The 21,771-nt window shown below is 40.0% G+C and overlaps 1 protein-coding gene across 15 annotated transcripts in view; it reads right to left on the bottom strand.

Moving 5' to 3' along the window:
- The window catches only part of MBNL1 (muscleblind like splicing regulator 1), a 180,155-nt gene that overhangs the window by 96,128 nt on the left and 62,256 nt on the right, over positions 1-21,771 (bottom strand). For 2 of the 15 annotated variants that reach the window (XM_055321318.1, XM_055321320.1), the window contains exon 2: positions 15,826-15,945. The exons of 11 other annotated variants lie outside the window; for them this stretch is intronic. In XM_055321318.1, coding sequence (XP_055177293.1) covers positions 15,826-15,831 — 6 coding nt within the window. In that variant the 5' untranslated portion in view covers positions 15,832-15,945. Of the gene's footprint in view, positions 1-3,508; positions 3,595-13,857; positions 14,413-15,825; positions 15,946-21,771 lie in introns of those variants that run through there. 2 more of the 15 variants (XM_055321321.1, XM_055321323.1) reach the window with 2 other exon arrangements.

The raw sequence follows: 21,771 nt of genomic DNA, 5'->3' as shown, positions 1-21,771 counted from the left end.
TCGGGGGACTAAGTTTTGATTTGAAACGATCCCCAGTGTTCAGCCCACAGCAGCTAAAATTTATGCTCACACTGATTTCTCATCTTCTTCAATGCTTCCTAACTATGTGGCATAGGCCGGGTACTCTTAATACTGAGAGGGCTAGGATGGGTGGTGGGCTGCAGAGATCTCATAAACCCCTGAAAGTCCTGCCAGGTTTCAGGGTTAAGTGCTCATACTCACTGAATTTCAGAAGTCCGACCAGATTCTCAAGATGAACCATTAGCTAAAAAGATGAGAATGTCTTCAGACAGACTCTTTATCCAGAATACACAGGAGATAGGACAAGGACTCAATAAACAAAAGAGTATAGAATTAATGTTTATTAATATTAATATTTCCCACTTGAATTCACCTAGAGGCGTCTATCTCTTACCTATCCACCTGTCCCATCATGTCTCCCCAAAATCAGCAACGTAAAAGACAAAGCAAAACACACAGTGGCTTGGTCAGTTCCCATGCCCTATTCTGTGTTAAGTACCACGGAAGCTTCCTTTTCCAGCTTCTGTTGCGATAACGTTGGTGCCACATAACTAATTCTAGCCCAGGGACCCTGAGCTGGCGTAAAACCTCTGGGAAGAAATGGGTAAAAGCCACTGTTTTCTCCCTACCTCTCTGTCAGAGCTTCAGCTACCTTGGAAGTCACAAGTTGGAGGAAGATGGAGCAAACTCAGATCTCGGAGTCACTCGATAGAGTGCACCACTGAGTTTACAAGAGCAAGAAATAAATCTTTGCTGAAATAAGCCACCAAAATGGGGGGAGAGGGAGGGAGACTATTCGGTATTTCTGTAGCTTAATTCTGTACTCAAATGCCCTCTGTTCCTAATACCAGCCTATCCTCATATCCTCAGATGGAAGATTAAAAAAATAGACACATTAGTTTAAATCTATTTAGGGATCAATTAAAAAGGGGGGTTGTTTATGCCAAGTGCTTCTATCTTTTTATAAACTCTTCACTACCGGGGGTGGGGGTACCTGGGTGGCTCAGTGGTTGAGTGTCTGCCTTGGGCTCAGGGTGTGATCCCCGGGTCCTGGGATCAAGTCCCACATTGGGCTCCCTGCAGGGAGCCTGCCTCTCCCTCTGTCTCTGTCTCTCCCTCTGTGTCTCCCATGAATAAATAAATAAAATCTTAAAAAAAAAAACCTAACTATTCATTACAAAGTCGACTTAAACTAGTTTATTTACTGACATACCACATAATCCAAAAAGTTTATGTCCCTGCACCTCCCTAGTAAATAAGGATAAAACATAGCTTAATGTCCAAATAAAAACAGATACGTGTACAAGCAACAGTAAAGAGCATTCACACAATGGTGCAAGCCACTGGAGGTACAGAGCCGAGGTCTATACAGTCCTGAGACACCCCAGAGGCCTCACACCAGTAAACAATGACAGCAGGCTCCAGTGTGGGATGCTATGGGGACATCTCCCACACATGGGAATAAAAGGACCAAGAGAGGCTCCCCAAAGGAACTGTCACTGGTATTGAGAGTGTAGAAGGACAGGTAGTAGTTAATTAAGAAAAGAAAGGTGGCAAAGTTTTTTTTTTTTTTTAATGAGAAGATAGAATGATGAGAGCACAAAAGTAAGACAGTGAGATGTGTTAAAAATAAATAAATAAAAACCTCCAGGGAGGCTGGAGAGGAGAGGCTAAACTGAAGGGTGTTTCGGGTAGGTCTAGGGAGGTGGGCCAGGGCAAATGGTGCTGCAATTTAAAATTCCAGTCATAAATAAATAAATAAATAAATAAATAAATAAATAAATAAATAAATTTCCAGTCTAAAAAAATAAATAAATAAAACAATAAAAAATAATAATAAAATTCCAGTCTAGGGACACCTGGGTGGCTCAGCAGTTGGGCATCTGCCTTTGGCTCATGTCATGATCCTGGGATCGAGTCCCACGTCGGGCTCCCTGCAGGTAGCCTGCTTCTCCCTCTGCCTGTGTCTCTGCCTCTCTTTCTCTGTGTCTCTCATGAATAAATAAAATCTTTATAAATAATAAAGTAAAATTCCAGTCTAATTAAAGGACCTTCTCATGCCTTCCCAGGCTCTTCCAGGAGACAATAGGATGTTTGTGCAACTGCAGGATGGTCATGATCAGTCAATGCTTTAAAGGATTCTGGGTAATAATGATCATAATACAAAGAGATGAATATGTGAAAACTGTCATCAGCCACCTGTTACTCATTTAGATATACTGTGTCACCTTTCAATTTTTCCTTCTTCATTTATCTTGAGGAGAAATAAAATATTTTGGGGAGGAATTACGATCAAGTGGCTTTACATTATAAACTTTACAGCTTTACATAATTTAGAAATTTAAATAGATATTTCAGTTTCAGTGTAATACTGAGTCTAAAACCATGAGAATGGCAACCAGTTCATAATCTTTGTGTCTACGGAGCTCTACTTAAAAAAAAATGGAACACTATTATTTACGTAAAAGGTAAAGAAAGTGGATGAGTAGTAACCATAAAATAGTAACATACTATAAACAAACAGGAACATATTTACTCTATTTTTGCTAAATGGGAGGCAGAGACAATCTTCCTTTTTTTTTTTCTTTTTTTGCCTGGGTTAGAATTATTTTTGCTCATAAAGAATCAAAAAATATAATTCAACTAGCCTAATTAAAGGATTTATGCCTAGAGTAGGGATGAGACCAAAGTTAAAGACATAAACCTAATCTTATTTGGTTGACATAAACAGTGGTATAAACCACAGCGCTTCAGCCAACATTTGCTCTGCAAACTTTTGTCTTTTCATGATTGTCTTTCTGTCCAATGTTTCCACTTTCTACAATAAAGTTTGGTTAAAAATTTCATCGGGCTTTGGAAGCATCCACTTTTGAGCTCTGTTATATTTTGTTATGGTGTCACTTTCTTAACCAGGAAAAGAAAAAAAAAAGAGTCGGATGTAAAAACCTGTCCCATCCATTTGAAATTGAGAATTTGTTTAGGAAATTGTTTTTGAGGTTCACAAAGATAGCTGATTATAGCCTTCAGCCTTGTACTTTGATGGACAGCCCAGGCCGTGAGACCTGTCCCCTGATAGAACGGGCTTGTGGGGTTCCTGAAATACATTAGGGGATCACATGGGAAGGGATCACCGTAAGCAATGAGCATACACGGATAAAACATGTTTCCCACCCTCACAAACCCTACAGCCAGGCTGAGAAGTCAAGTCACACTAATGAGTTTAAAAACAATGTACAAAAAAACGTGGAGACAGGAGGCAGTAAGCTACCCACACGGCAAACAAGATGGAACTAAAGATGCAGGGGAGGACTGTCTTCAATCTGACTCTCAGGGATCATTTGGCTCATCCTGCTTCAAAAGTCAGCCCCTCCCCATTTTTTTCTGACCCCCTTCTCAACGTCTCTGATGTATGGTACCCTCCGATATTCCTATTCCAAGGAATCTTGGAATCTTCCTTTTTTTCCCCCTTCTCCACTGATTTCTGTACCTTCCTTTAGTTGAAAACGTGTGTTTCCAGTGGAGGAGCACCTCTAGTCTTCTACAACAATCTTCTCTCCTCCACCGAATTCTCCAGCTGACACCCACTTCTTCTCTTCTTTCTGTTCCTGAATTTCTTTAGAGTTGTCAAAACTTGCAGCGTCCTCATAGGCATCTTCCAACTTACCAGTGACTCATCTTCTTGGAATCTGGTTTGTGCTGAGGATCCCCCCCCCCCACCTCCTGTCTCCTCCCTTCCAATGCTACTCAGAGTGCCTTCTCGAAGCTCACTGTGCTTCTCACTGCCGGTCACTGCCCTTTCCATTTCTTGTCCTATCTGCAGCATCTGCACCATTAACAATTTCCTTCTCTTTCCTTTGCCTCTCTTGTTCCCTGTCACTTTCTCTGGCTTTTCTCCTCTCCCACCTGCTGAGTAGAGAGAGATATACCATTTGTCACCACATCCTTTTCTTCTCACCATCCATGGTCTCCCCAAAGATAACACAGCACTGTCCTGTGACACAGCACATTATCAGTGCCAAGGGAGTGGCCTTCAGGTGCTTTTTCTATAAATTAACAACCCAACCAAATCAGTTATCTACTCCCTGCTTATCCTCTCCCCAAAGAAAGAGAACACATCAATTCTAACACCTATATTTCTTACACAGGCAAGGAGCAACCCCATCCTTGATCATCCAAACTATAAACCTCAAGGTCATTCTCGACCCCCTTTCCTAGCTCTCCTGCTGAGAAATGAGAGATAAAACAGTAGCACAGTACAAAACATTTACTGTGCATCACATCAATCTTCCTGAAATACCTCTGAGTGGGCTACATGATTTTATTGTTCAAGATGGGCTACTATGAAGCAGGAACTAAATAATTTCCTATTATTAGGATGACTAATAGGTTAGTCAGAAATGATATTCAGCTTTTCTAGTTCAGAAATTGCCTCTAGGCTTTGTTAGCAATAGTAAAAAAAAAAAAAACTTTCTACAGGGAAAGCTCAGATAAAATCAAAAGCTAGTGTTTTGATAAGCTGTTCATTCAGAAGCGCAAGTTTCCATTCTTTTCCATTTTTTTCAAAAAAAAAAGTTTTATCTTTTCATTTCTTAACATGCCGTAGATAGAATGTTACGTTAAGCAACTCACAAAATAATGCGAAACAAGTCTGCAGTCGTTCTGCTCACTCAAGAAAGCCACTGATGTTTGCATTTTTCTTAAATATTGTTTATGGACTTCTCCAAACTATGAAACAAGACACTGGAGGTAACATAAGTCAAAAACTAGCTCTATAAATTAGTACCAAGATAAATAAATGCAACAGCTAGCAATAATTACATAGTAAGCCCTGAAGAACTGTTATTCGAGTATTTTCAAATGTCTGCAGTGTGTGTTTACACAACTACTCCATTTAGCACAAGGGATACATTCCAGGGGAATGAGCCCCATGAGAGGGCATGATAGCCAGTACTTGGGCTAATCTGAGCTTGCTTTTCTGTCAGCAAAGGCTCTTCCTTTCTCTTCAAATTCCCACCTCAGTTTATTTCTACAACCCCTGTTTCTGCTCCCAGGCTGTGGTAAGGCTTAGTACTATGTTCTCCAGAAGGTCCCAAGACTTCCAAAAAGCCTCATTTCCATGTTAATATTTAACCCGTGTCCTCAAACCTTTTCTCCAGCAGTCAAAAACCTACCATGATAGTGGCAAGCCCAGTGTTTTTTTTTTTAATTTTTATTTATTTTATGATAATCACACACACAGAGAGAGAGAAAGAGGCAGAGACACAGGCAGAGGGAGAAGCAGGCTCCATGCACCGGGAGCCCGACGTGGGATTCGATCCCGGGTCTCCAGGATCGCGCCCTGGGCCAAAGGCAGGCGCCAAACCGCTGCGCCACCCAGGGATCCCCTTTTTTTTTTTTTTTAAATACAGCAAAGACCTTCAATATACTTTGGGGTGTTGCTGCTGGTGGCTCAAAGTTTAAAACTATGTAGCGTGTGGTGCTCCTTTAATAACGATTGCCATAAAATCCCAATGAAAATAGGGATGGAAAACACACCAAATTCTTCGAAACCCCTGTAATTTTCCTAATTCATTTCTATTTATTTTATTTAGAATGCGATTACATGGATCAATGTTTATTTTTAGACTAGTACCAACTGCCCTTTTTGCTTATGGTTTGTGTTTTCTCATCTCCTGATTCCCCGAAGCTCTATAAATGCAGGGTAACTCAACCTACAAAAACAGTATCTTATAACCTAGAAAAGTTCTCATCCCACTGTAACAACCGGCTGTTACTACAGGAGAAAATGAGGAATTGAACCCAATTTCTTCCAATGAATTCTCTGTAGTATTTTTAAATAACGATTTTTTTCCTAAAAATAATAAATAGGAAGAATGTGTTACCACTAAGCTTATCCATTCATTCACCCACTCTCTCTTTGATTTTCACCAACACACACTCATTTATTCAATAAATACGCATTGGCTTATCCAGCTGTTTGATGAAATAATACACTCTGTTGATACAGCAAATTCTATACTCTCTAGTGTTAAAAATACATTTTCTCCTTAGGGGAAGGTGCTTGTTTTCCATACTGTTTTTTTTTCTTTTTCTTTTTCCTCCCATTTCATGCATTTTCCCTCTCGGAAAATTCTTTGGGGCAACAGAAATCGGTTTCCCAAGTGTAGAATAAATTTTAAAATGGGACCTTGGCGTTTACAATTTATGGCTTATCTTGAAGGAAGAGAAGAGTCTGGACTCTCCCCTACCCCCAACACCACTATTCTTTCAAACAGATTAAAATTTCTACCACCAATTCTATTATAGAAACAATCATCATGCTTTCAATGTTAGTGTTCACGAGAGTGATACACAGGTGTGTCATCCGTGGGCAGGATTCCAGAAAAGGCTTGCTTTTCACAGTTTACTTTTAAACGTGGACTTAACAGTGCTTTTCAGATAAATGAATTACTTCACAAACAAGATGAAGCAGTTTGTAAAAGGTGCCGTGCTGTGTGTTATCTCCACTAGATTTCATTCCATTCAGGGAGGCAAAATGATGGGTGGGCTTCCAGGACACATGACCCGAAGTAACAGGGTGATTAAATGCGGGCTTGTCCCAGAAAACTCAGGGACCGAAACAAAGTCCAGTGCTTTGTCCACAGCCTTCTTACATGACTTCTACTCTTCTTTGTCGTAAAGCCCTCAAGTCCCATCAAAAGTGCCCAAAACGTTACAAATCTTAAGCAGAAACTGACCCGATTCCAAAAGAAACGGTGGATTTGACTCACAGGTAGGAAAACGGCACACCTGAAGCCTTAAACGTGAAATCTAACTTTAAAATATCTTTCAAATGGGAAAGTATGACTTCAAAGTAATTAAAGGAGAGTTCTAACTCAGTCTGAGGTTCTGTTGATAAAACTCAAGTGTCCATTCAATTAGCATCTTTTAAGGAATTCACTTTCAACCTGTTACTTTTCAGCCCACCCAAGACACCTGAAAACCAATTCTGGTTCTCCAAAGGACCTACAATCAAACTCTCCTCTGAGTTGAGGGGGTCCTGCTTAAAGGGCTATTTCCATGCAACCATCCTAATACGGTACAGTTAGGGACTGCTCTGTTATATGGGAGTTTATCAAATGTGCCTTTGCAGATCCATCAACATAGCTTCAAAATTAAAATTACATAAAAGAAAGGATAAGCTCAATCCCACAGTCCTTGGTCTCTGAAAATACAATATAGATTACTTATTTCCTTAAAGTAATTTCACTTAGGTATTTGGTGTGGGGTCTAAGGCGGGGTGTCACCACAACTACTGTGACAACCGGTTCCACGAGAGGTTTCCAAGAATGGTGACAATGACCCAACACGGCTCCCTTTAGTTAGAACGTTTCCCTCTTTGCGCTGACCCTTGGATTTCCAATGACCAAATTCTCCTCGAGGAGACACTGCACCTGTTGGATTTGTACCACTGCCTCTCATGTTGTTGTTGTTGTTTTAAGGGAAAAAACAACAAATTAAAAGTGCCAAGAACACATCCAGGGCAAGGGCTGGGAGGAGAAAGCCCAGTACTCCGTGATCTCAGCTATTTCGCGTGTATAGGGCTCTCTAGGAGGGGTTTAACTCTTGCTAGTTAGGGTCACAGCGCTTCACTATCATCTCTGGCTTCCTACCTAATTAAAACTCGCGTGATCAATCTCCAAAATAAGCCAAACTCGGGCATCAGAAAACAACAGGAAAGCAAAGCCCCGCTAGGGTGTCTCCACACACAGGTAGGCCCACCAGAATTCAAGGGCACAAAAGCAAATGATGAGAAAGGACTATAGGGAGTTAATATCAGGCAATTCCTGTTCCGGTATAAATCCTTTACGGGAGAAGCAAAAAAAGCCTGTGCGTGTGCGTTTCCGTGTCTACACGTTTGGGTGCACACACAGCGAGCGGGGGGAGAGGGAGGAGGCAAGTTCACGGTCACACCGGAAAAGAAAAACACAGGAAGCCCCCACCTGCTACACAGTAAGGTATGTAGGTCAGTGATGACTCTGCCACTTTGGACTCAATCCCCCCCCCCCTTGCCTTCACATCGGCTGGGGCTTCGGCAAAAAAGCAAAAGGTTCTGAGCGTGCAACCCGCTCAGCACGTGACTTAAGAGTGTGCACTGGAGATCCTGGGGAAGGTTCCACACTCTCTTAATATTATAGAAGCTCTGCTGTAACATATGGTCTTTTTCAAATTAAGGAGACACAAATGTTCGCAGAGACATTTGGTGTGATTTTAACTCTCAGTCGAAGTTTTCTAAACAACCATCCTTCAGGTGCCAGCACACGATGTCCTGGGCCGGAGCGCAGGGGCTCAGGTGTCGGCCGTGCGCTCCGCGAGGGACGGGACACCTGCTCGGGGGGCCGCGGGAGGAGCGCCAAACCTGGCTGGGCTTACCACTGCGCACCGTGAATTTTCTTTATTCTTTCTGGTGTCTGTTTCTGATCCAGACTCTGATTGAAAGACGCTTGTTCATCTTATTATTTCGGGGGAACGTATGAGTGACAGAATTTGTGATTAAGAAGCCTCACCGTTTTACCGACCATCCCCCATAAATATTTCAGCTTTTAGAATTACGCTCTGGCTTCCCACAGCGTCTGCATAAGCTCTTCCATTTTATGTCCACGTATTACAAATTATGACCTCACAATATTATATGGTTAAAACTGTATTTTTGATGACTTCTTTATATGAGGTCATGTATATCGATGATGTATTGACAGATACATTTTTCCTCAAGTCTCTGCCACCAAAATCGAGTTTTTAAGACTAGAAATCCTATTTTTAACTGTATGAAAAACTACTGTAAATGGATTCTAATAGATTCTGATTCTTTGTTTTTTTAAGATTTTTTTCATTTGTTCATAAGACACACACACAGACAGAGAGAGAGAGAGAGAGAGAGGGAGAGAGAGAGAGAGAGAGAGAGAGGCAGAGACACAGACAGAGGGAGAAGATGCGGGACTCGATCCCAGGACCCCAGGGATCACGACCTGAGCCGAAGGCAGATGCTCAACTGCTGAGCCACCCAGATGCCCCTGGATTTCAATTTTTAAAATTCTTTTCTCTAAACTCTTGAAAAGTTTTAAAAACCTGGAATACTTTATTCACTACATTCATTAATCAGGCTACACTGGCAGCTTCCTTTCTCCCAGGCCCCTAAGCCAGGCATTAGAAAGACTATGTGCGTTCAGCTCCCTGGCCCACCACCAGGATCTGCCTTAACCCTTCCCTCTGTCCCTGAGGGAGCCCCCACGTGTCCTACGCTTCCTGCCCTGAGGCCCTGCTCTCCAACCCCTGTGATGGCCATGATATCCTCAAACGAGTTCTTCTTTTACTTAGCAAGCACCCATCAAGGTCCTGCAAACAAGTAAAATAAACATCTCCGACTTCAAGAAGTTGAGACCCTAGGAAGGAAATCCCTGGTCTGACTAGCATTCAAGGGTAACCCCTGACATTCCACTCAGCCCACGTTAGCTCACTCCGCCCCAGAAGTAGAGCTCCAGCTGCTGGTCTGGGTTCTGCTTCCAAAGAAGAAAGAAGACAAGAACGACAAACCTACCACCTGCTTAACCAGGACTATTCTCATCATCTGGCGACACTGAGGCCAGTCCCTGACACCAACCCAGCTTGAGAGAAGTTCACCCACCTTCTGGAAGGTACAACCACTCCATATTTGGGTCAGTTCTGACCATCGATGCCTTTCTCCACTGGCCTGCCACTGAGCTAGAATGTCTTTGATGGGGAGAGCATACAGATTCTCGGAGAATGGAAAGCCATCTGATCACCAAGATCCTATCCATCTCTAACACTGTAGGGATTTCTGATTTTCACGAACCATGCGTTTCATTCTGTGAACATGCTTTATTTTTAAATAAATATTCATATCTCTATCAATCATGAATGAAAGTCACTAATTGGAGGTGCTTTTTAATTTCCATCTTTCCTGTCCACAATAATGCAATGCAACGGAGGCTACCGTTAGCTTTATATACAGACAAAGAACTGTAAAGGGGGATGTAATTTAATCACATAGCTTGCATGGGGCAGGCCTTGAAATTCCAATCCTTGGAAGCTTTGGGTCTAGAGTTTTCCCCAAACCACTGACCTCTGCTACTTTCCCAATCAGCACGCATGACATCGCGATTTATGCATCATAGAGGGGGATGGGGAGGCACGAGAAGCCGTGTCAGAGTTCAGAGGTGGCTAAGTTCTCGCTTCCTGGTTCCTGTTATAGAAAATGTGCATGCGTTCCTGTTCTGTTTGGATTCCCTGACACACAGACTTGAGCCTGCATTCTGATTCCATCCCTTTCTAGTGGTGTGACCTTGGAAAAAATTGTGCAACAACGTCAACAAGGTCTGTCTATTTTCTAACATGCTAGCCACTGCGCTAAGTGCTTGGCACACACTGTCTCATTACATTAAAATGTATTCAATCTTCATAAAAACCCCGACAAGGAGACGACACTCACTCTTCATATTTTAGAGTGTTGTGAGATTACAATTGAGAGAATAGGTAGCTTTTTGTTCTAAGGTCAAATTGCCAGTGAGGGAACAGCAGTCCAGACTGAGCCGGAAGGAAATTCGGGCAGAAGCATCTTGATGGCACTATGCCAGGAAAAGGTTAGTACTTAATTTGGGAACTAGCACTCACATCCAGGGGTTACCACTAATTAGGACCTCTCCTCATTGTCCACTGGTCCAGACAGTTCTCATTCTCTCCAAGAAAGGATAGGAGTACATGGAAAAGAGTAAACAGGGGGGACTGAGATGTACCATTTTTATGAGTTGAGTGATGGTAGAAATAAATACTCAGGGATCATTATGACTGGGATTAAGAACCTTATTTTGAGAACCAGCCTAAGACTTCTAAGACTTTCAGGGAGAACAAGTACTTCTTCTTCTTCTTCTTCTTTTTTTTTTTTTCTGAAATAAGTGTCACAAATTCCTATTCCAAAAGCACTCCAACTATTTTGCAAATTGAACTTTCTAAAAAGAGCATTCAGAGTTTACATTCTTAGTTTTCCACACATTTTTCACTTAGGTCCATTTTGGGGCTTGAGCCCATCTTGGGTACCATTCAAGGGGACCGGATTGCAATTACAATTTGCACACATTTCTCTCTCAGGTCCATATTGGGTCTTGAGTCCACCGGGCAGCACTCAAGGGGACTGGATTACCTCCCCAAAAAATCACATTTAAGGAGCCTGGACACGGTCCTATTAAATGATGATAGGTATCCAGTCAAATCAGGGAGAATTTTGGATTTTGAAGTAATAATTCTATGCAGGCAACCAGAAAGCACTTTAATTAATAAATATATCAAATTATTTCATGTGCATATAATTATTGTAGTGCCGAGAATGTGTACTCTTTCCGCGTTCGTGATAACCACAAATCAACAGATATCTTTAAAGATGCAAGCTGAGGAATTTTTCAACTTTGGCAACGATGGAAAGCAATTAAAAATTTTTTTTTTTGCTTAGAAACAGAAAATCAACCACATATATACATACACATAGGTCTACTCTTCTCCATATTAAGAATTTAAATTTTCAGAAACTTGTTAAATATACAGGATCATAACTAAAGTAAATGGCAAGCCAGAAATTCAATACTCCCCTCAAACAAAAATATTGTAATGATTCTTCTGCTGTACTTTTCCAGACCCTGATATAAGGAAAGCCACATTAAACAAGGCAGAAATAAAATGGGAATTCTAAAGGCCTCAATCAGGCTACCCTGCAGCAGTGACCACATGTTTATCAGCTATAATCAGACCCCCTTGATATTGCAGAAACTCACTTTAATTCCTAGAATCTATTTATTGCCCTGCAGACACTGGCAGGATGACCGCCCAAATATACCTCAATTTCAGTAAATAGCATTGCAGAGAGGCAAGTACGCTGGATTGGAATTCAGTGATTTGCATTCTGGTCTTGGCTCTGGGCTTCAAAACTGTGAATTACCAGTCTTCTGTTTCCTTATCTGCAAAAGGGTCATTCTACTATTTATTCCATAGATTTTTCTATTCAGGTAGTGGCTGAGATCTTCACGGCACCAATATTTTATATCATGTATCTTTTCTGTACATCCTAAAAAAGAAATCACTAAAGTCTAAATATTACTGTATTGAGTCCAGTTTGTGGGAAGTTACTTGGTCCATTAAACACAGCGAATACCACTAACTCATTCTGTTCCATTAAAAGTATTTTTAAGTAATCTTAAAGCTTTAAAATAATTCTGTAAATGCCTACAATAATTTCGATCTATCACTCTATCTTAATATTTAATTACATTAAGTATATGATTAACATAATAAACACTCTATAACAGTAATAATATATAATTTGATGATTATAGCTATTGTTTCAGTTCTTGTCCTAGTAAGAATTCTAAACAAACGGAAAAAGAAAAATGCACTTCATAAGCCAACCTGAGAATAATGCAAACTCCTGGCTTGAGATCGTGCCTTACATTTTCAAAAACTGTAAACTCATTACAAATGTTAAGAATTAAAGCATTACAATTTTCCTTCTCTATTTTTACACATGAAATCAATTACCCAATTTAACGCACTAGAAAGACTTCAAAACATTCCATTTACTTGTACTTTTGAGGTCTAGAGGAAATAAAATTGGGGTATTTTCAAGTGTAAATAAAATACTTTGCTGCACATCTTTTAGTTTCAAAAATAGGCATCCTAAGCAAGCGCTATCAAAGAGAAGTCTGATGCTTCCTTTTGTACAGCTATTAGTAAACATTCTTCCTTTTTCATTTTTGAGACCTCCGTTACATATTTAGTTATTGAAATGAGGGAGTATCAGTGTGACAGCCAATAGCCTGGATTCCAACCTCAGGGAATCAATTAACAGATCGAGTCCATATGGGAAAGAACACAAAGGAGAAAAAAGGAGACCTGAATGGAGAGTAAGGCCACTGAGGATCACACACCAGAGGAGCTGCCTTAACGTCACGTCACAGACTAATGCTCATGAATGGAGGCAGGGTAAAGAATAATGGGTCACAAATAATGCTCACGAGATGATCTGTGCTGTTCACTCCACGATGCTGTTGATCTGTCTCTTACACCCTCCCCTCCACCAACACACCCACCGCTCGTCCAGGTTTTATATATATATCCATATGGAGTGATCTCTTTTTTTTGCCCAAAAAAATTAGAGGTGGGGAATAATTCCTTTTTAAAAAAAACTGAAAATGAAGTCCTACAAGAAAAGAGACGGCTACATTTAGAATGCTCAGCAGTGATTTTTGACAAAGGACAGTAACATACCCTTGCACTACCACGAGCTGAGCGGCTCTTCCTATTCCTTTCGGATTAATTATGGCTTTAGAACTTTGAGTGTAAAGAATTGGAGGATATAATAAGGTGATGTTTCTGCTTTTGAACAGTAATGGGTAAAAAAAAATACAGGCATTTGGGAACTTAAATAACTTCTATTTTACTTCTGACTGTTCTAATTCTCGAGACTTCTCCTACTGGATACACAATGCGGATTTTGAAGGAGAGAAGAAGTGCTTCACAGATTCCAACTCAAGTAATGGAAAAGGTATTTTTAAGAATCTATTCAATGCCAAGTTTTAATATAAATAAAACAGATTAGAAATGTGAATATCATACCGAATTCTCAAAAGAGGGGTTTTAATAAGTAGTTACCCAATCTAAGATTCATGTGTTGGCTTTATCACCGAGCACAGAGTTCTCCAAGGACATACTTTAGCTACTGAGTCTACATTAAATCCACGGCTGGAGGTTTTTAGCTTCTAGAACAGCTTCCTAGAGAAATCAGAATCTTACCTTTACATATCTTCCGCAGACGTTTCCTGGTGCTTTGAAAAGTCCTGAGGTCTATGTCAAACGGCCATTCTCTTGCTCCCAGGGTCTTAGGGGCTTGGAGAAATCCCAACACCTGCTGCTACCACTGAGTGTCGAGGCTAGAAAAGCTTCAGGGTTTCGACAGCAGGATCACTGAGCCACAGCCAAAGCTTGGGAAGCCTTAACAACTGAAAGCAAGTGTAGAGGGCAACGTGGTACCCAGCACGGGCTCAATTGTAGCAGCAGGGGGAGGAATGTTCCCACCCTCACAAGGGTACAGAGGCAGCCATCAGGGAACCCAGGCTCTGTCAACAGACAGGGCGGAGGAAGTGGAGACACGACCACGCAGCACGAGACCGTGGGGGGAATGGAACAACTAGCACAGAGCTCAAGGTAGCGTTTGAAAAGAATCACCAAAATTCCCCGACAGAACACAAGAAGCAATGGCAAAATGCAACGGAATACATGGAGACAGGCCATTCTAGCATCCCATAAGAGAGCCAAAAACACAGTTGAGGGGCATATGGAGCTCTAGTTCTAGAAAGAAAAGTAAGGAAGACATATTACAGTATGCCTACTGTAGTTGAGCTTAACAGTCTAATACCCGAGACACAGAAATTCCTAAGTCCTGTCATTATAACATTCACATTAAGAAAAAGGAATTTACAAATATCTACAACCACGGGGGGCTCATCCACAAGGCAACAGAAATTAAAAGGCAACGTCATCCATTACTGGAGGAGAAAATGCGACAGAAGTGTTCAACTGAGCTGGTTTTTGACCTCAGAAGTAATGAAAATTGCTGTTTAAAGAAGAGCAACGGATGCTTTATCAAATACATCACTTTCTATTCTGATCAGATTAGGAAGACCAGAGGAATTCAGAGAGAGAAGAGAGAATATGAAGACAAAGAAGCCAGTGGACAAAGAGGGTTCAGAAACTAGAAGGGGAAGACACAGAAGAAAAGGGAAGAAAAGAGGAGGAAGGACAGGAAAATGTGACTAACGTACTAGGTGTTAATGCACCATCAGATAAACCACTCACTAGGACTCTCCTGAAACCGGGCTTCATGATACTCTGTTTTCCAGAGAGCCCCTTCTAACTTGTTAGCCACTCTTCACAGCTCTTCAACAACTCACGAGCCCTCAGGAACTCATCTGGGGGAGCCCCCTGAATATTAAATATCCAACAGGTACAAGAGACCAACCCTTAAGGCAATTTTGCTTTAAGGAGCTGGAAAAAAAATCAAGTCACGTGGTAGGCTTTGTCAAAATGAGAAAAATAAAATTTTAGAGTGAGAAAAATTGAGAAAGCTCATTCAAATTATTCATTTAACTGACAGAGAAACTTGCTCAAGGGAACTACAGCTTGGATTGGTACATATATATACTAGCGATGTCAAAGACCCCTCCTGTGCAACTATCTGGCTAATAGACCCAATATTGTCGTACTCGTTTGCTTACATAATGATCTTGAATCGAAAAGAATATTCCTGGCAAGCATTATGCATACTAAATGGCTTCTTAAGTGAAAATTCTATATCTTTTGCTGTTTAAAAAAGGAGGTGCTCCTTGAGAATTGAAAGGAGGAAAAATTGCTTTCATATTCTAAAAAGCTTTTTTTTTTTTTTTTAGATCACTCTGGGTCAAGTGGAAAACAAGAGTAAAAATCACATTGCAAATTGTGTTTCACGTACTGAGGGATCTAACCAACTTCAGGATTAGGATCTTCAAGTAGGAGAGCTGGGAATGGATATGAACTTCATTTAGGGAACATACAAAAGATCACAGGTCACCAGTGTGAAAACTAGGACTTCCCTCCAAAACAACATTCTGATGTTCAGATTGTGAGAGGCCGTTTTCCAACGGGGGCCATGTCAGTCCTTGAGAGATCAGCCCTTCCCAAAAGATACCTTTGCGAACTGGCTTCCCATTTGCCTTATTCACTCACCAGCATCCATTAGCCAACTCCATGCTTTATCTTCAATAGATAAGACACAGCTTCTTCTTGCCATGGTGCCATGAAAAGGATCCAGAAGGTTCCCCTTAAACAACACTTCCTGAGTGACTGCTGCAGCACCAAGAGTAAAGGATATGCCAGGTCAGCCACTCTTCCTTCCCAGCAGTATTAGCAGCAGCAGCAGCAGCAGAAGCTGGAGCAGACCGTTTAGACCCAACTCCTTGCAGGATGCTAGCCAAAGCACTCTTGTTTACTCTACACCTAGACAGAGTTTGCCCGTATGTTTGCACCTTTTCCCAGAGTGTCAAAACAGGTGTTTTTACTGTGATCATGCTTAAAATCTGCTCCCCAAACAAGGCGATAAATATACCGTCACTATGAAATTCTTAGTCTCTTAATTCTATGGAAAACATGTTCTTAAAGGTTTCGCTCTATTACAAGGAGGTCCTGATGAGCCCTTTTAAGAATTCATTCGCCCTCCTCACTCCTACTAAGCAAGTGGATCGCCCTAAAGGTCCCTGTTAATGAAAGAAAGGATGTTACCATATAAAATAAACGCCGTCGTGCAATATTGGCCACTTCTTTCCTAATGTTCTATCTGCCTTCCTGGCACAGAGTCGCTTCTTGCAAACACTAATGTTTTCATAATCTTTACAACACTCCCAACGGATGGGGAAATATCAGGTCTTACGATATGATCTTTATTTTACAGAAGGAGCAATGACTTCTTTGCTACTATATTTTATTTCCATTTTGATGTTATTGAGGAATTGCTTTTGCTTTCAGTGCCGTTCAACTTAACCAGGGGCTAGAATATCGCTGCACAAAAGAGTCGGCCAGGTAACTTCATTAACGAGGCATTTACCTAACGGATGTCTCCAGAGCTGAAATCTTACAGACATAAAAAGTTATCCAGATGAGATTTTTAAAAATTTAAATACCTCGAAACAATTCAAATAGCTCAACCAAGGATATGTGTAAAACAGATTACTTTTTTCCTAATACGTAAATGCTATTTACTTATTAGAAATTAACTGTGAAGAGTCATTAATACCAGAAAACAGAAACTTTGCTCCCTCCGTAGTAGAGAATTCCAAATCTCATTAGCAAAATGGAAACCCTGCACACACAGAATCTTAGGATACAATATTTTCTGTATATTAATACTTTTCACCACTTACCAGGTGCCAGGCACTGGTCCTAGCGCTTTAAATGCATTATCCCATTCAATCTTCACAGCAACTACAGATCACCTATTAGTACTGCCTCATTTTGCAACTGAGGATACTCCAGTTCCATCACACGCTCAAAGTCACGGAGCTCGCACCTGCCGAGGACCCGGGCTGTCCAGTTCAGACCTGCAGCTCTTGAACCTTTTGCTAAAACTGCCACACCAGTTTTGGTTTTCATTGCTTTGTGTATTTGCAAGTATAGCTTTCACAAGATAGATTTTGGAAAGTGTTTCCATAAGATTAGGAATTTAATAATGGTTAACATGCATATGGTACAAATCGTGGGCCACGAAAATTCCATATGTTCTTGACATGTGTTATAAGGCTCATGACACCCCCAACAAGGGAGATATGCTCCCATTTAGTGGAGTGCATCGGAGCACTCAGAGGCATAGAGTGTTAAGGAAGTTGCCAAAAGCCGTACAGCTACGAAGGAGCAAATGTAAACTGTGAACCCAGGGAAGGCAGCTCCTCAGGTTGTGGTTTATGCCTCCACCTATCCTCCTCTGCCTCTTGAAAGCTGATGGTGCCTGACACTTCAAGAAAGGGAGTGGGAACTGCCAGGCCTGGCCAGAACTCTGGTGGGAAGAGGATCTGCTATTTCTGTGTCTTTCCAAAAACTTAATATGCATAAAGTACATCAGTTTACAAGACACACAAGTCTACATCCATTTCTCTTAACGATGTTTACTAACTTGAGGAATTAAATGTTTCGTGTGGTTCTTAGATTTCAAAAGAAGCCAAGCACAATTTCAGTTTTCACCTTTTTTTTTTTCAAGTATATCATATCTTCAGAAGCACTAACAGGGCGGTAATAACATCATTATCACTGAAGTACTGGCCATCCTGTTGGGGGGATGACCACTGCTGGCAGCCGTACTTCTATTTCACTGCCATCATTTAATTATACATTTAATTATGTGCGGGACCAAGACAATAATTGTGAGGTTAGAGGAAGCTTCAGAAATCTCAGGATCATCCCTTCAGTTATGGGCTGAAGTAACCTTGGACCAAGACACCTCCTTGAATATTCAACAGCTGAAATGACCTTCTCCGAATTAGCTCTTGAGGACACAAAGCCATCTGGGTCAGCTCAGACAGCTCAAGTCAAGCACCTACGGTCAAAAATGTGAGACTAAGAAACCAATGAAGAATACTGAAACCCATCTTTGTCTTTAATTGGGCAGCGAGCCTAACTCTCCAGACTAAGCGTGGCTAGCTTCAGCTTTTCTGGCTTTAACCTAATATAAGTTAGCACAAGAAACCAGAAAACTTCAGAGAGAAAATACAGTTATGGTGAAGGCATCTACCCTCTGTCAGAATTTAGCCACAAGCTATAAGAAATGTAGCCATTTGGTGGCATTTAGCAAGAAGAAATTTAGGTGCCCATGTGGCACTGCTTGAGGTGCTGCATTCCAGTCTATTTACTCTCGATTATTTTTAAAATCAAAAGTTCCCAAAGAAGGAAGACGACAATTCTTTACCCAATCTCTAGACAATTATCTTCTCTCCAGAATTCCTTGAGTGGTGGCATTATACATTGTACCCACATAAGCTTGATTCACTCTTTGGCTAACAACAAGATTTAAATTTATCTGTCTTCAATGCTAACACTAAATTAACACAAAAGTTATTCAGAAGTTCTAAAAAAAAAAAAACCACATTCTGACATCTTTTGAGTGAGGAAAACAAAGTAACCTCCTAGGCTTTTATATAAGATAGATCATAACAGATGATTTCTATGACCTTGGCTCTCCTAAGTGATACACCAGGGAGGTCAGAACTCAATTATTCAAGTCAAAATATTTATATTTATATTTATATTTATATTTATATTTATATTTATATTTATATTTATATTTATATTTTCTGACTGTTCAAGTTATCTACTGCAGCTACAACCATTATTTCTTGCTAATGTTAACAGCAGTGCAATTAAAAACACACAAGTGTGGGGTCATTTTAAGACTTTACTTTCAAAACAACATCAAATAACAGAAGTTATATTTGTAGATGACCACATGAGCTGCTTCTTATTCATCAAGTCTTACTGCTGGGAATACTCTCTTTCATTTAATTCCTTGAACTTGGCTTTATCTGGAAAGAAACCTATTAATAAGCACTGACTCTAGGTCATGTTTAGATCAACACAGGTGACATTGCAGTGAGCTACCCACCTTCTCCTGAAACTAAACAACGCATTTTTACCAATCCTTAACTAATACTAAGTCAGTCAACTATAAACTGGTGACCTAAAAGTGAAAAGCTGTAATTGTGCATTACAAATTCCTGAGTCATTTTGTCCTCACAACCTTTTGCTTTAAATAAACCTGAATGCTAGCTAAAGAAAATCTACAAGCAACTCAGTATGACTTAGTGTTTCCAAACCAGGAAAAGGAAGGACTTTCAGTGTTTGAGATAACGTTTGTTTTCTGTAGTCTGGAAAATAAACATTTCCTATGTAGTTAAGCAGTTAAGCCCAGGGACTCTGTGTGTGTGTGTGTGTGTGTGTGTGTGTGTGTGTGTGTGTGGAAAGTGCCTGTGTTTGTGTGGATAAGGATAGAGAGGAGAGACAAAGAGAGAAAGAGGAGAGGGGGAAAGGAAGAGAAAGAGATTTTTTTTTTTTTTAGTACTATTTAGTGCGCATGTAACACCAAATTTTGTGCTGGAGTTAGAATTTATCTCAGCAAGTCTGCACATATGAGCCATGAAAGAATTACAATTTGGCAGTCAAATCAACAGGAAATGCTTACCTGATTATACAGATTACATTTCTCTATTAATTGGATGATACGGAATGATATATTACATACAGTTGCATAAAATAATAGCAGTCTTGGGTCTCTAAATTGGTTTGTTATCTTTATTTCAATATACATAAGCCATTTTCTGCATTTAAATAATAATGTCATTTTCTTCTTGATCGAAGAATACGTAGACTTTGCCCTGCTATCATGCTTACAGAACACTAGAGATATCTACTTGATTTTAATACATTTTATGGAATTTATCGTTTCCTGAAGTTACTAAGCAATGGCCAAGAGAAGTAATCCTTTTGTATTTGTCAAGTGGGGATACGTATGTAACTTATCAAATGACAGTTTAAGTTGTCAAGGTATGAGTAAGAGCTTCTACAGCAACCATCCATCTTCCCATGTGTTGGTTAAAATGCATCCTACAAGCCTCTGTTTCATGTCTGGGTACAAGATTATAAATTAAAAGGACAAATACCACCTCCATGTCAGGTATATGGCTTCATCCTCATTGCACAACTTTGAGGGCAGGCTTATTGCTGTTCCCATATGACAGAGGAGAACATTCAGAGAGGTTGGAAAATGCTTCCAGCAAAACCTGTTCCACAAATGCCTCTAAAACCTTGGGTAGACTAATGGGATTACATATACGTGTGGATACACACACACTTGTGAGGTTTACTTTCTTCTTTTCTGTTACAGGGATTGTTATATATACATTTAAGATACACAGAGAGTTACAAGTAACATTTTTGAGGACTTACAGAAATAATTCTTAAAATATTTGGAGCCGGTGACTCCTTCAGTTGTCAGATAAGAAAATGCGAAGGGAAAATTATTTCAAACCAAATAGCATACATATTTTAAAATATCCAGAATGCCTGAAAATAGTAGGATGTTAGTTTGTTTTAAAAGAAATACATTTTCTTCACGCACATTTGACCCTGCTGGCTGACCTCAGCCAAGTCAACGAGGTTAAAGAGTAAACATCATTCTTTTATTTTTACAGGGTTCTCCTAAGGCCGAACAGAAAAGTCCCCCGTTTTTATTTTTGTTTGTCATTAATACAAACTTTGTATTTAAAATTTCATGCGACCAGTATTATTCCTATTTTAGGCCTGGTTTCACTCCTAAATTAGCTCGTATCTGTCTCTTAGCACTAGCACTTCCAGTTCTACATTCCTGTTTAAAATATTTCTTCCCCCTCTCTCCACCTTTTTTTTCCCTTCCAGAAATGACTAATCTTCCTGTTATTCTACTCTGTCAGTTTTTCCCCTGGTATTCTTTTCATGTTGCGTAACGTTTACTTTTCAACAACTCCTTTTAGAATTTTACTACTGTATCCTTGATGCTAGCCTTCCGTTTTCAACAGATTAAAACAGTCAATATTTATCTATTAGCAAACTTTTTTGCCGACTTTTGTGCTATTCAGATTAAGCTATCTCTTCAGCCCAAAAATGCAACTATTCTCTCAACTGACATAATACAAATGTCCATGAGTTGGTCTTCAAAGTTAAATTCAGTCTAATCCTCTATTACCACACACCACAATTAAAAGGGCTTAGCTTTTTGTCTCCTTTCAAAGTTCCTAATAAGTGCTAGCAAAGCAACATAACGCCACTTCTTTAAAAAATAAATTTCTAAGAAAAAATAAAAATTAAAAATTAAAAAATTAAAAAAAAAATTTCTCTTGCTTTCCAGCATTTCCCCATGACATCATAAAACATGTGAGCATAGACTTAATAGGCAGAATGTAAAGGTCTTCATCTTTCTGATTTTCATTTCCAAAAAAATTATTTTAATTGTATGCCAAGGATCTGACCTCTACCCTAACCCTAAATCATCAATAACAGCTATAGAGCTATACTATCTGAACATGAGTAGAGTTCCTTTTTTTTTTTAAGATTTTATTTATTTATTCATGAGAACACAGAGAGACAGAGAGAGGCAGA

This window comes from Nyctereutes procyonoides, unplaced genomic scaffold, assembly GCF_905146905.1.
Source record: "Nyctereutes procyonoides isolate TBG_1078 unplaced genomic scaffold, NYPRO_anot_genome, whole genome shotgun sequence".
In the NCBI taxonomy this organism is placed as follows: Eukaryota; Metazoa; Chordata; class Mammalia; order Carnivora; family Canidae; genus Nyctereutes; species Nyctereutes procyonoides.
The sequence above is the reverse complement of the archived record's forward strand: the minus strand, read 5'-3'. Positions and strand labels throughout refer to the sequence as shown.